This window comes from Lepus europaeus, chromosome 22 (assembly GCF_033115175.1).
Source record: "Lepus europaeus isolate LE1 chromosome 22, mLepTim1.pri, whole genome shotgun sequence".
NCBI lineage: Eukaryota > Metazoa > Chordata > Mammalia > Lagomorpha > Leporidae > Lepus > Lepus europaeus.
In genome coordinates, this window is record NC_084848.1 from 29,617,062 (window position 1) to 29,629,996 (window position 12,935).

Consider the following 12,935-nt stretch of genomic DNA (forward strand, 5'->3'; position numbering starts at 1 on the left):
GGTATAATGGTATGTCCCACACTTCAAATTAGCAATTACTGGATTAGTGGCTTTTAAATGTATGACATTTTATAAATGATCAGAATTCCTCTAGAATCTAGGTATTCTCCTTTCCACTTCACCCTTCTGAAAGGTAAACACTTTAAGTAAGGGAGTCTCTCTCCCTCTAGTCTTCCAGAGTAGATCTGAGAAACAGAGAGGAAGAGCACAGCTCTTCTCAGACCAAAGGTGGATCCTTGCCCTAACAGTTGCTGGATACAAGGCAGCATATCACCTAAGTCCCAGTTTTCTCCTCTGGAAAATGGGATTAGCAACTGCCTACTTACCTCATGGGCATCAAGAGGTTGAAATGAGAAAATATGCATCACATTAAACGCTTAGTACAGAACCTGCTATGTAAGTGCTCAAAAATGTTCCTTACAACATTATGATATTTCCTAATAGGAAAAGAGCCCACATGCTACATAAACAAGCCCATGACTGGTATGTTCTCTCATGTTTAATGCTTGCAAGACTGCCTCCCCTACACACTGCTCAGACACACCTACAGAAAACTTCCCGGAGTACAGGAAAGCAGAGACTCTCAGCCAGACACAATGTTACCTCCTAAAGGACATCTGGCAACACCTGGAGACATTTTAGGCTGTCACAACCTGGAGGAAGGGGAGAAGATGCTGGCGTGCAGGGGGCTGATGTCAGGGATGCTGGGAAACATCCCACAATGCACCAGACAACCTCCCACCCCACCCCAACAAAGGAAAGAATTAGCTGGTCCCACACCCCATGTTGGTGAGGCTGAAAAACTCTGTAGCTGGCAGGACAGTGTAATAGAGATGTGGTTTCTAAAATCTGAATCCAGAGCCTTGCTGTGACAAAGTAAGTACCATACTGTTTAAAAACGAAATAAAGATTTTCATTATCATATTGATTCCAGGACTTGTGCCATAGATATTTAGGAATGAGACAAGATTCTTCCAGTCAGTAAACCTTCCCGAAAGGGGTCCATCATGTAACAATCTTAAGATAAACTGTATTCTAAAGTGAACAATGTCATAAAGCTATAATGAATACCAGATATAAAACTAAACTTCATCAGATGAATAAATCTAAATAACACGCAAACCCCTCAAACAATAAATGGGAAATCAAAACACTGCTGGAGTCATGTGCAGTCAGGGAGCCTCTGGCCAAGGCCTCGGTACCTGACTGCACAGATGACGGAGCTCGCTAATGGACCACAGCGGACACCCTTCCATGGGGATCAACCTGTTTCCCAGACTGCAAACTTGGATGACTTAAACTTGTCCCTCATTAATCATGCTACATAAAGCAATCAGGAAGCTCTTCAACAATTCACTTAACACTATTCACTTTTCAATAAAGTACAAGTGCCTTTCTTCAAAGCATGAGATGAAACTGTGAAGTAGCACACCAAGTATATATACATTTAAGGAGATATACACACACACACACACACACTCCCCAGCTCTCCTAGAGAAACCAGAAAGGAAGCAGCCAACATGTTATGAGTCCTCTTCTCTTTGGTGCCTTTTCTACTCAAACTAAAGACCTAGGTCTCATTCTTGACTCTTAAAATAATTGGCTCTGTGCCTTTATAAATCATGTAATTCATTTTCACAGAAAGTCTGTGAAATGGATTGGAAGCATACTGTAGTGCCCTGTTACTGAGAAGAACACTGCGGCCGCAAGGGAAGAGTTCTGTACTAAGAACAAAAGTGCTCCAATATGAAAGGGAGCATTAAAATTGTTTTTGCAAATTTGATCAAAAAAGCCTTACAGTATTTTCAACTTTATGCATTTATGCCTAAAAGTAATACAGCAAATCTATACAAAGACTATATCTTCATTTACTAAATCAAGTTTTTTATTTAAAATTAATATACAAGACAGCTGTATACTTGAAAGGGGAAAGTAACTCATATACTACACAAAGAAATAAATTATAGCAAACAGCCATTTAATTACTTGACCATAAGAAATCAAAAGGATTCACGCAAACAGTAACACCACACTGCTGAAAATCTTAATATATAGTATATCTACTATTTTCCCAGAGAGGATCTCCACTCACCCTTCTGGTAGAAAAATTTCCTGTAATAGTATGCGCCGAGATCCACGTGTTCCACGATGTACCTTTTCACTCGATCCAGATGCAACAGTAGGTTCTCCTTGGGCACTTCAAGCACTGCCACTCCCGCGTTTGTGCAGTGGGGGCTGAGGGCAGACTCGAAGGCACTTTCACACCCACTGAAGGAGCTGGGACTGGACTTAGACAGGCTGATCTTCCTTTCCCCTTCACCACCTATCTCATTCCGAAAGTAAGGACAGCTCATGACAAGTTCATTGCTTTTATCATCCCCCTGGTCCATGCTGAGGCTTCCTTTGGAGTTCAGATCCTCGGTGCTGCCCATTGGGGAGCTAAAACTGGCTGAATGGGACAAAGGCCCAGAGACCAAGGACGCCACGGCGGCTGCCGAGGCTCCTGTGGTGGTGTTTCTCCTCTTAATGACGTTGTGCCTGTTCACAATGGCCTCGTTCAAATCAAACAGTATGCTCTGGACATCATAGTGGGCAAAGCACTTTGGACACGTCCAGGGCCTGACGGAGTCTTCTGACCGGTTGTCCTCAAGGTCTGAGGACTTTCCAAGTTCATCACCTTTGGCGTTGCGTAACTTACGAAAAATGGACGAGTCTCCAGTTTCAGACTTAGAACGTCGCTTGAGTGGTTTCTCCCTTTCCTTAAAAAGCCTGAGGCTCTCTCTCTGCGAGATGGGTCCGTCTATAACATCCAAAGAAAAGCCAGAACCTTTGCCCCCGCCGGCAATGAGAAAGTCACTGAGCTTGGTCGGGGTTGGACCTCGGTCAGATTTGTCATCTTTGTAGCCCTTTAACAAATCAAAAAAACTGTCTCCAGATGTCCCCTGCTTGTCAATTGAAGATGTGCTACCATATTCCCTGTGCAATGATGGCCCACTCTTGTATGTGGGTGAGATACATTCATCAAAGCTGTCCACGTCAAGCTCACTTATGGTAATGTCGCTATTGCTCCGCTGCCGGATTCTGCGAAGAGCTTTCCTAGGGGAGCTGGGGTAGGCTTCAGGCATCAGGAATCGGGAGTCCATGCTCTCCGCCGGCCTCGCCTTGCTCTTCAGCGTGTTCTGTATGCTCTTCAGCATGGCTGAGTCACTGGAGTTGAGGCTCACAGAGCTTCCCTGGCTCACAGGACTGCTTTTGGAGGACAGGCTCTCAAGGCAACTGGAGGTTTCTATTTCCTGGCTTGAACGGCTCGATTCTTTTACATTTTCCTTTCGCGGGGGCCAATCTGCAATCCTTGCCCTGACCCCCATCTTTGGGACTCCAGGGGTCGAGGTTATATGATGCGAGCCTTCGCTCCGGGGAGGCCCCACGGGAGCCATGACTGATGATCCTAAGCTGCCATTTTGGGACCGGAAGCGCCGCATGTAGAAGTCATCGGTGTGGACTTTGGGGGCGCCGTCTGAGCCGACGATGGAGGCCCTGTCAGTGGCCACAGGCCTTTCCGTCTGTGACCGCTTCAGGCTGGTCATGATGTCAACGCGATCAGACTGAAATCCCTGCAGAAAGGACCATCACGTCTGCCCCTTCAACATGCGCCCCCCTCTGGGACAACAGCTTCCAGAAAATACAACAGTGGCAGGAGATCTGACTTTTTTCATTTAAAAGGAAAAATGACACCTTATTTTCAAATGACTGAAAATCCAGATCTTCAGAACACTGTAATCCACAGAGCTCCTTCGCTTCACTTCAGGAGATGGCTTTCTTTCAGAAGAAACTGAACAGGACTTGTCTTACTTGGACTCTGTGACTGGCGTGATCCCATGCTTTCTCTAAAACAGAAAAGGACAGTGTGCATTAACCCTTGATAAATTCATCTAAAAATAAATATGCAACTGCAGGAGCCAGACACAGGCAAATTAAGAGACTCGATAACGGACCGTGGCTCACAAGTCACAATCCTTATCTTTAGAGAAGAAGGTTTGAAGGGAAGGACAAAAATTTAGTAAAATTCATCACTTCCATTAAAAAAACAACAAAAACACTTAACATGAATACTTCAGTGTAATTGAGCTGCTTCACAGAACGGGGGATAAAGGTTTCTAGCCCAGGAGCAGAGTTTGGCTCCAATGATCTCTAACAAAGATGAGAAGTTTGAGACACAACCAAATGACTCAGGGAATCAGAGCAACACAGTTAGGTTTCTGACAAAACTAAAAATTGAAAAATCATTGTACTGAATATGCTGCCAACATTCACTTTGTAAGTTCTTCCACATTTCAAAATCAATGCTTGTTTTCTCTTTCCTTACAAAGGCTTCACATAGTTGGCAAGACAAATACAGCAGAAGGAAAATAAGCAGGGTTTCCCCGGAGCTATTCTATCCATTAGCGCTCGTCTGCATCTCCTTGTACTTTCTTACTTACCCAGACGGGGAAGACTTCAGGATGAATCCGGCACTAACCACCACCTCTTCCCAAGCTCTCCTGAGCGTCATCTACTCTCAAAGCTGCAAGTATTTCCTAATTAACAAAATGCCTGCATTTCCTTGAGCACTGCGGCCGGCTCCACCCTATCAGTGCTAATTTACGAAGAGTGCAGAAGCAAAATGCTGCTGGGGAGCCCATGCCATGTTCCCCAGTGGATCACAGAGAACTGTGACCATCCTTCCAGGTGACGGGCAGGGACGCCAACTTCCTCACCAGCAAGTCAGGCTGGAGGCAGCAGGCAGGGATTCTGAGTATAAAATCCTGCATGGTTGCGTACATCCTGAAAAGACAGGCAGACGATCCTTCTCCAAAACTCCACACATTACACAAGAGGTGGCCTTTAAATTCTTGCCAAATGCGTGCTTGGAAAGATGACAGGGTGGCATTGTCTACAAATCACACTCTGACACCGAGGAGGACCCGGCTCGCTGCACTCTCCACTCAATGTAACAAGCACTTACTTCCACGATAATTAAGCATCTCGCCTGCCGGCTTCCTGCCTCCAAGGCAGCCGCTTTCATTCCTCTTGCAGCACGCAGCATCATTTTAGAGGACTTGCTGCTATTTAAAGGCTGGAACATTTAGGGGTGTTTCAAAACTGCTCGCTGCCTGCAGAATGCAGGGCCAGGCAAGCGCTGTGGAGCTCGCGCAGTCTGGGGATGCACAGTCAGATAAATGCCAATTGTTTTGCTCCCACCCTTCTTCCTCATCTTTTGTGGCATATATAACGGTTGTGCAGCACAACCTAATCGAACCTGCTTTTTGAGCTTTCGAGATACTTCTACCGTCAGATTGTTATGGTTGCCTTTTACATTCCAGAACTCTGCACCCTCCGATTCCTACTGTAAACCTTCAAGTGGAATAACTGCTAACTGTTGCTTATAGCAACAGTGAGGGATGACAGCCCATCTGGCCACAGCCAAGGCCCAAGTGCCCTTCATAAAATGGAAAAAACCAAGCAACTGAGCCAAAACGCACACCTGTCCAGCTCAGGGGAAAAAAAAAAAACCAAAAACCCACAACTGATTGCCTCAAAGAATACTTTATATACTACCATAAAGCATAATTCAAGAGAGTTCTTATAAACACCAAATGCTTTCACCATTTCTCATAACATCACAGAAATCCAAATCAATTCTCTATCTGGAAAGCCCACACATTGAGCCCATCAAGATAAAAACTGATTCTTGCCACCCCGTATTTGCGTTAAGAAACGGTTTACTGTAGAATTGTCCTTCTTGGGATATGTGAAGTTACAGCCACTGTAGGAGGGAACTGAAAGCCAGTAGAAAACAGAATAGGTAAAAGTGACTTAGAAAGGCTCGATTTTCACCATCAGTATTTCTCTTCTAAACCATCTCTCATGCTTCCTATATTTTAATGGGTTTTTAAATACTCGTTTTTAAATAACAGGTTCTTAGCAACTTAAATGTCACTACTCCTATTACATCTTGACTAACAACAATTTGGTGTTTTCTATTCATTTTGAAACACAGATGGGCCACTGGGAAGTGAGAGGCCACAGCTGAACGATGGGTAAAAGTGGATGGGGTCCGCGGTGGGCAACTAAATTCATGAACACATTTTCCGGTCACAAGGGTCATCCTTCCTGCATGTTTCTCCTCTCTCTCTCTTGCTCTCCGCATCTTTATTTATAGCATCAACCTGTTTGAGGTGTGATGGAAACACTGGCACTGACCAGCAGAGGACAGAAATACTCATACGTGCTTTGCACATATTGTACAACTGGCAGAAAATAAACATGTCCATCCATGTGTGTCACATTATAACAGATCAGTAACACCTTAGAACTTAGTGCTTAGGGTTAAGTTAAATAGCAAACATATGCTGCAAAGGATTAGCAAGTCTCTTAAATACCAGCAAACCTGACTGAGCATCATTAAATATGGTAAAAAGCAGCAGAATTAAACAGAAGAGCAATACTAATTTACAGCATGTCACCTCCATCTGTTGAAAGAGCAGTGCACATAAAAAACTTCCTCGTTCCATGTTTAATTTTACAATCCAAGGTGGATCCACCGAGCCAGAATAGGAATCCCATCTACAAAGGCTGCAGCTTAGATTCTACTGGCAAAAATCTTCTCATCACTCAAGGTCTACCACAGAGGAATTCACTGCCGTTTTTCTGATAATGCTACCCTTCCTCCTCACTCCTAAATCATGCCTACCGCTCTGCATTCTCTTCTGAGCACAGGCCACACAACTGGTACTAGGAACATTTAAGGAGTCAGTCCCTTTATCAGGTATAGGGAGGTATAGGGAGACTCAGGCAGGTAAAAAGATGAAGCAGTAACAGCTCTTTAAGAAGAATTCCTGGGCCAGTGCTGTGGCACAGCAGGATAAAACCCCCATCTGTAGCATTGGCACCCCATATGGGTGTCAGTTCGAGTCCTGGCTGCTCCTCTTCCAATCCAGCTCTCTGCAATGGCCTGGGAAAGCAGCAGAAAATGGCTCAAGTCCTTGGGCCTCTGCACCCATGTGGGAGGCCCAGAAGAAGCTTCTGGCTTCAGCTCCAGCTGTTGCAGCCATCTGGGGTATGAACCAGCAGATGGAAGACCTTTTTCTCTCTCTGCCTCTGCCTCTCTGAAACTCTGCCTTTCAAATAAATTAATTAATTAATTTTAAAAAAAGATTGAATATCTAGAGAGCAGAACTGCCTCATGGTAAGATTCAAGTCCCCAGGAGTGCTGAAGGAGGAACCCTTGTCACTCTAGCTCTGGGATCATCTGTGCACTGCACACTTGCCTCCTCCTGCACCCTCTCTCCCTTCCTCTGTGATACACATGGTCTCCTCACTTGCTCTTCTCTCTCTCTTTTTGCCTGGTACTCAGTATCATTGGTTATCTCCATTTAAAAGTTGGTGACCCCAGGGTTTACCTGGTTTACTTCTCATACATTTTTTTCCTTCATTTTCTGAAGGAAATATGAAGAGTTTTGCTATTAGGATATGTGTGAGCACAGGGTGCATGATGGTGAGCAGCAGGCATGGAAACACTGGAGTAAACATCTTACTACAGACAGCAGGGTATACTAACCCGCTACATCACAGCTGTCTGGGCAGCTGAACAAAGATAGAATAGTGAAACTGCAGAGGGGATATGTGCACAGTAACCAGTGCCTGTCTGGTGGCATTACAGGTGCCTGCGGTTTTAAATATCATTTGTCTTGTTACCCCCTCATCCCTACCCATGACCCTCACCCCAAATTCCAGATACAATATAAACAGGTGCTCATTTGCTATATTCCTTATTTACCTAGTTTCTACAATGAGTGAACAAGTAGAAAAATGGAAAAAATTAATTTTTCAAGAAATCAGTGAGAAGTAAGGAAGTAAAGACAATAAATAATTCAAGGAACTCGATGAATGTGGCATAGGAAACTTTCTTTGTGCCAAGGGCATAAAGAGCACTTTACAGCTTACACGTGAGGACACGGGAAGGGGCTGGGTGAGGGGAAAACAATGGTGCTCCACAGCACATCGACCAGAAAAGATGCAGTGCCCCCCATCATGCACCTCTGGCTTCCAGATGGGGTGCTGTCAGACTTCCGGCCTCAAACACAGAGCCAGCTCCCAACAGAATCCTTGGGCAATACATAAACCACTCAAACGCTAGAGATAAGTAACATTAAAATATCTATGAAAACTTCCCTACAAAGATTTTTGAAGCTGTGCACGTATAGAATGTCTGTAAATAGGCCGGCACCATGACTCAACAGGCTAATCCTCTGCCTAGTGGCGCCAGCATACCAGGTTCTAGTCCCGGTCAGGGCACCAGATTCTGTCCCGGTTGCCCCTCTTCCAGGCCAGCTCTCTGCTACGGCCCGGGAGTGCAGTGGAGGATGGCCCAAGTGCTTGGGCCCTGCACCCCATGGGAGACCAGGAGAAGCACCTGGTTCCTGGCTTCGGATCAGCGCGGTACGCCAGCCGCGGAGGCCATTGGAGGGTGAACCAACGGCAAAAGAAGACCTTTCTCTCTGTCTCTCTCTCTCACTGTCCACTCTGCCTGTCCAAAAAAAAAAAAAAAAAAAAAAAGTAACTCTATCCCATTAGTTGTTTTGTATCCCTAAGTTATTTATTCATTTTGTTACTTTCAGCTGGGGGGGGGGGGGGGCGGTTAGAATCTACTTTGTCTCTGTCAGTGTTTTTTGTTTTTTTTTTTTTTTCCCCAGATGGTGAGCATTTGGAGAGCAGGAACTAGATTTATCAATTCTCTTTTTTGCAATCCTTCCTGCTTTTTGTTGAAGGGAGAGAACCAAAATAAAAGAAAGCAGAAATTCAAATCTCAAAAGCAATGTGCTGATTCATGGGTCTTAAATTATCCACAGCCTAGCACTAGGAGGTGTGCATGTGTTTCAGGCTCCCTTGTAAGAGCGAGGCGTCCCTTTTGTCTGAGATACTACCTTTGCAAAGGGCGAGTGAGCTGCAGGACAGCCAGGTGGAGCTCCTGCAGACAGCAGTGGCCCTTGGCTGGTGATCTTGGTGAATCTAGTAATGAAGCACTGTAACGTTGCACCTTTGTTTTAAAATCAAGTCTCCTGTTATATCCTGAAGTAGGAATATTTATTCTTTTTTTTTTTTTTTTTTTAAATGACAGGCAGAGTGGACAGTGAGAGAGATCCAAAGGCAGGAGCCAGGTGCTTCTCCTGGTCTCCCATGAGGTGCAGGGCCCAAGCACTTGGGCCATCCTCCACTGCACTCCCTGGCCACAGCAGAGAGCTGGCCTGGAAGAGGGGCAACCGGGACAGGACCGGTGCCCCGACCGGGACTAGAATCTGGTGTGCCGGCGCCGCAAGGCGGAGGATTAGCCTATTGAGCCATGGCGCCAGCCTAGTTACTTTTGAATTTGAAGACAAGGATGATTCAAAACGAGCTTGTTTGGCCAGAGATCAGTGGGGAGAATGCCTCCTCTCCACCCCATAACCACGCTGAGCTAAGTGGGCTGCATGTCAGAGGCTTGGAGTGAATATACTTTGTAAAGCTGAGGGTGAAGGAAAGAACATGGAAATTTGGCAACTCTAATGCAGAAGAGGGATAACAGAATCAAGAAGGTGTGGAGGAAGGCACAGGATGGAATTACTGATGAGCAGTGAAATGATTCAGTAACTGGCACAATAAAGGGAAACAAAATACATGTGAATATTTATCTCTTCCATTTAAATGGCAAATTTACACAACAGGCAATTAATAAAATGCCAAAGGGCCAGGTTTGAGGTGCTTAAAGTAGGAAGGTAAAAGGCAGAAAGAGAGGTAGGCACTGCGGCAAAGCGATGAAGTAGCTGCCAGAGACACCCACATCCCAAATGAGAGTGCTTGGCTCTGCTTCCTATCCAGCTTGATGCTGGTGCTCTCCCTTGGCTCTAGCAGAGGATGGCTCGGGTGAGTCTCTGCCACCCACAGGGGAGAATGCCAGGCTCCTAGCCCAGCCCTGGCTGTTGAGGACATTTAGGGAGTGAACTTGCAGATGGAAGATCTCTGTCAATAAAAAGAAAGTTTTTTAAAAGGTGGTAAGTGAAAAGATAAAGGTGAATCAGAATTATTAAACACAGACCCTAAGGTTGCAAATGTGATAAATTAACATAGTAAAGGCAAAGAGGAACAGACATGTGGTGAGCAGTTAAGACAGCTGGTAAGATGCCTGAGTCCCATATTGGGGTGCCTGGCTTTGATTTCCAATCTGGCTCCTGACTCCAGATCCTGGGAGGCAGTGGTGATGGCTCAAGGAATTAAGTTCCTCCCGCCTGTGTGGGAGACCTGGATTGCATTCCTGGCTCTTGGCTTCAGCCATGGCTCCAGCTCTTGCCATTACAGATACCTGGGAAATGAATTTGAAGATGGAAGAGTGTTCGTTGGCTCAATCTCTCTCTCTCTCTCTCTGTCTCTTCCTCACAAATAATTTTTTAAAATGCTATGAAGGACACTTGGCTAATCCTCCACCTGTGGCACCGGCACCCCAGGTTCTAGTCCCGGTCGGGGCGCTGGATTCTGTCCCAGTTGCTCCTCTTCCAGTCCAGCTCTCTGCTGTGGCCTGGGAGGGCAGTGGAGGATGGCCCAAGTGCTTGGGCCCTGCACCCACATGGGAGACCAGGAGGAAGCACCTGGCTCCTGGCTTCAGATAGGCACAGTGCCGACCTTAGCAGCCATTTGGGGTGTGAACCAACAGAAGGAAGACCTTTTTCTCTCTCTAATTCTGCCTATCAAAAAAAAAAAGAAAATGCTATGAAGGAAAAGAAACCAGAGTTCACCAGCTTATCCGAACACTGAGACTTTTCTATGCTGGATACTAGAGTATCAAGAGATCAAAGCAGACAAATGAAACAAATGAGCTTTTACACACTACTTTGTACATTAATACTCTGTTACAGTACATTTAAAAACTTAATCACCAATACTGTAAACCATGATCTACAACTGAACAGCTCATTATCAAATATGACCTACTATTACACAAGCTATTGCCAAATACAATCTGGGGAAAGGGGGACGTGAGAAACAGAGCTTGAGCCACAACTGGTAAACATCTAGTACACAGGGGAAATGCATGCCAATTTTTTCCCATACCGTGTTCAAATTCTTCAAGTTATTAATCCACAAAGAATTTCATAATTTAATAAGACAGGAGCACACTCACTATATGTGTGTTATGTGTGACCTTTATTAGTTCATAACACATGTTAAAAATATACCTTAAAAATAAACACCATGAGGCCGGCGCCGTGGCTTAACAGGCTAATCCTCCACCTGCGGCGCCGGCACACCGGGTTCTAGTCCTGATTGGGGCGCCGGATTCTATCCAGGTTGCCCCTCTTCCAGGCCAGCTCTCTGCTATGGCCCGGGAAGGCAGTGGAGGATGGTCCAAGTCCTTGGGCCTTGCACCCCATGGGAGACCAGGAGAAGCACCTGGCTCCTGGCTTTGGATCAGCGAGATGTGCCGGGCGCACCGGCCATTGGAGGGTGAACCAACGGCAAAAAGGAAGACCTTTCTCTCTGTCTCTCTCTCTCTCACTATCCACTCTGCCTGTCTAAATAAATAAATAAATAAAAAATAAACACCATGAGGTAGAAATTTGTCACAGTGGTTAACTCAGCACTTGAGACACCTCCATTGTACATCAGAGTGCCAGGTTTGCATTGTACGTTCCCACTTCTGACCCAGCTTCCTGCTCATGTGCACCCTGGGAGGCCACAGATGATGGCTCAAGCACTTGGGTTTCTGCCACCCAGAATGAGTGTCAGCTCCTGGCTTTGGGCTACGGAGGTTTTAGGGAGTGAGCCAGCTGATGGAAAATCTCTAACCATCTGTTTCTCTCTCTGAAGTAAGAATAAAACTAAAAATCTAGTTTAAAAAGTATGTCATTGTAAAAATTAAAAGAAAATATAAGAAAGGAAGAAGGGAGTAAGAAAGGAGGATGGTAATGTGGGAAGGAGGGCGGGTATGGGGGAAGTACCACTATGCTACTAAATCTATGCATAAGAAACATGTGAAATCTGTTCACCTTATATAAATTTTTAAAAAGTAAAAAAAAAAATAGGAAATTCACCAAAGGATTATGCTGTTTGTGTTTAGATAGCTGGAATAATGTTGGGATTTTTGTTTCTGTTTTTCATTTTTTTCTTAAATGAGCATATTACCTTCAAAATTAGAAACACAACTCTAAGAAACCCATCACTCTAGTGACGGCGCTGTGTTGTAGCGGGTAAAGCCGCCACCTGCAGTGCTGGCATACCATATGAGCGCCAGTTTGAGTCCCAGCTGCTCCACTTCCGATCCAGCTCTTTTCTATGGCCTGGGAAAGCAGTAGAAGATGGCCCAAGTCCTTGGGCCCCAGTACCCACATGGGACACCCAGAAGGCGCTCCTGGCTCCTGGCTTCGGATCAGCACAGCTCCAGCCATTGTGGCCATCTGGGGAGTAAACCAGTGGATAGAAAATCTATCTCACTCTCTCTGCCTCTGCCTCTCTGTAACTCTACTTTTCAAATAAATAAATAAATCTTAAAAAAAGAAGAAGAAGAAGGCCGGCATCGCGGCTCACTTGGCTAATACTTCGCCTGCAGCGCAGGCACCCCGGATTCTAGTCTCGGTTGGGGCGCTGGATTCTGTCCCGGTTGCTCCTCTTCCAATCCAGCTCTCTGCTGTGGTCCGGGAAGGCGGTGGAGGATGGCCCAGGTCCTTGGGCCCTGTACCCACATAGGAGACCAGGAGGAAGCAGTGCTCCTGGCTTCAGATCGGCACAGCCGCAGTGCACCGGTCATAGTGGCCATTGTGGGGCTGAACCAAGGGAAGGAAGACCTTTCTCTCTGTCTCTCTCTCTCTCACTGTCTAACTCTGCCTGTCCAAAAAAAAAAAAAAAGAAAAGAAAAGAAAAGAAAT

The 12,935-nt window shown here is 45.5% G+C and overlaps 1 protein-coding gene across 8 annotated transcripts in view; it reads right to left on the reverse strand.

The window, feature by feature from the left end:
• SIPA1L1 (signal induced proliferation associated 1 like 1) overlaps positions 1–12,935 on the reverse strand; it is a 443,533-nt gene that overhangs the window by 152,426 nt on the left and 278,172 nt on the right. For all 8 annotated transcript variants that reach the window (XM_062181452.1, XM_062181449.1, XM_062181446.1 and 5 more), the window contains one exon: positions 2,093–3,887. In XM_062181452.1, coding sequence (XP_062037436.1) covers positions 2,093–3,587 — 1,495 coding nt within the window. In that variant the 5' untranslated portion in view covers positions 3,588–3,887. The remainder of the gene's footprint in view (positions 1–2,092; positions 3,888–12,935) is intronic.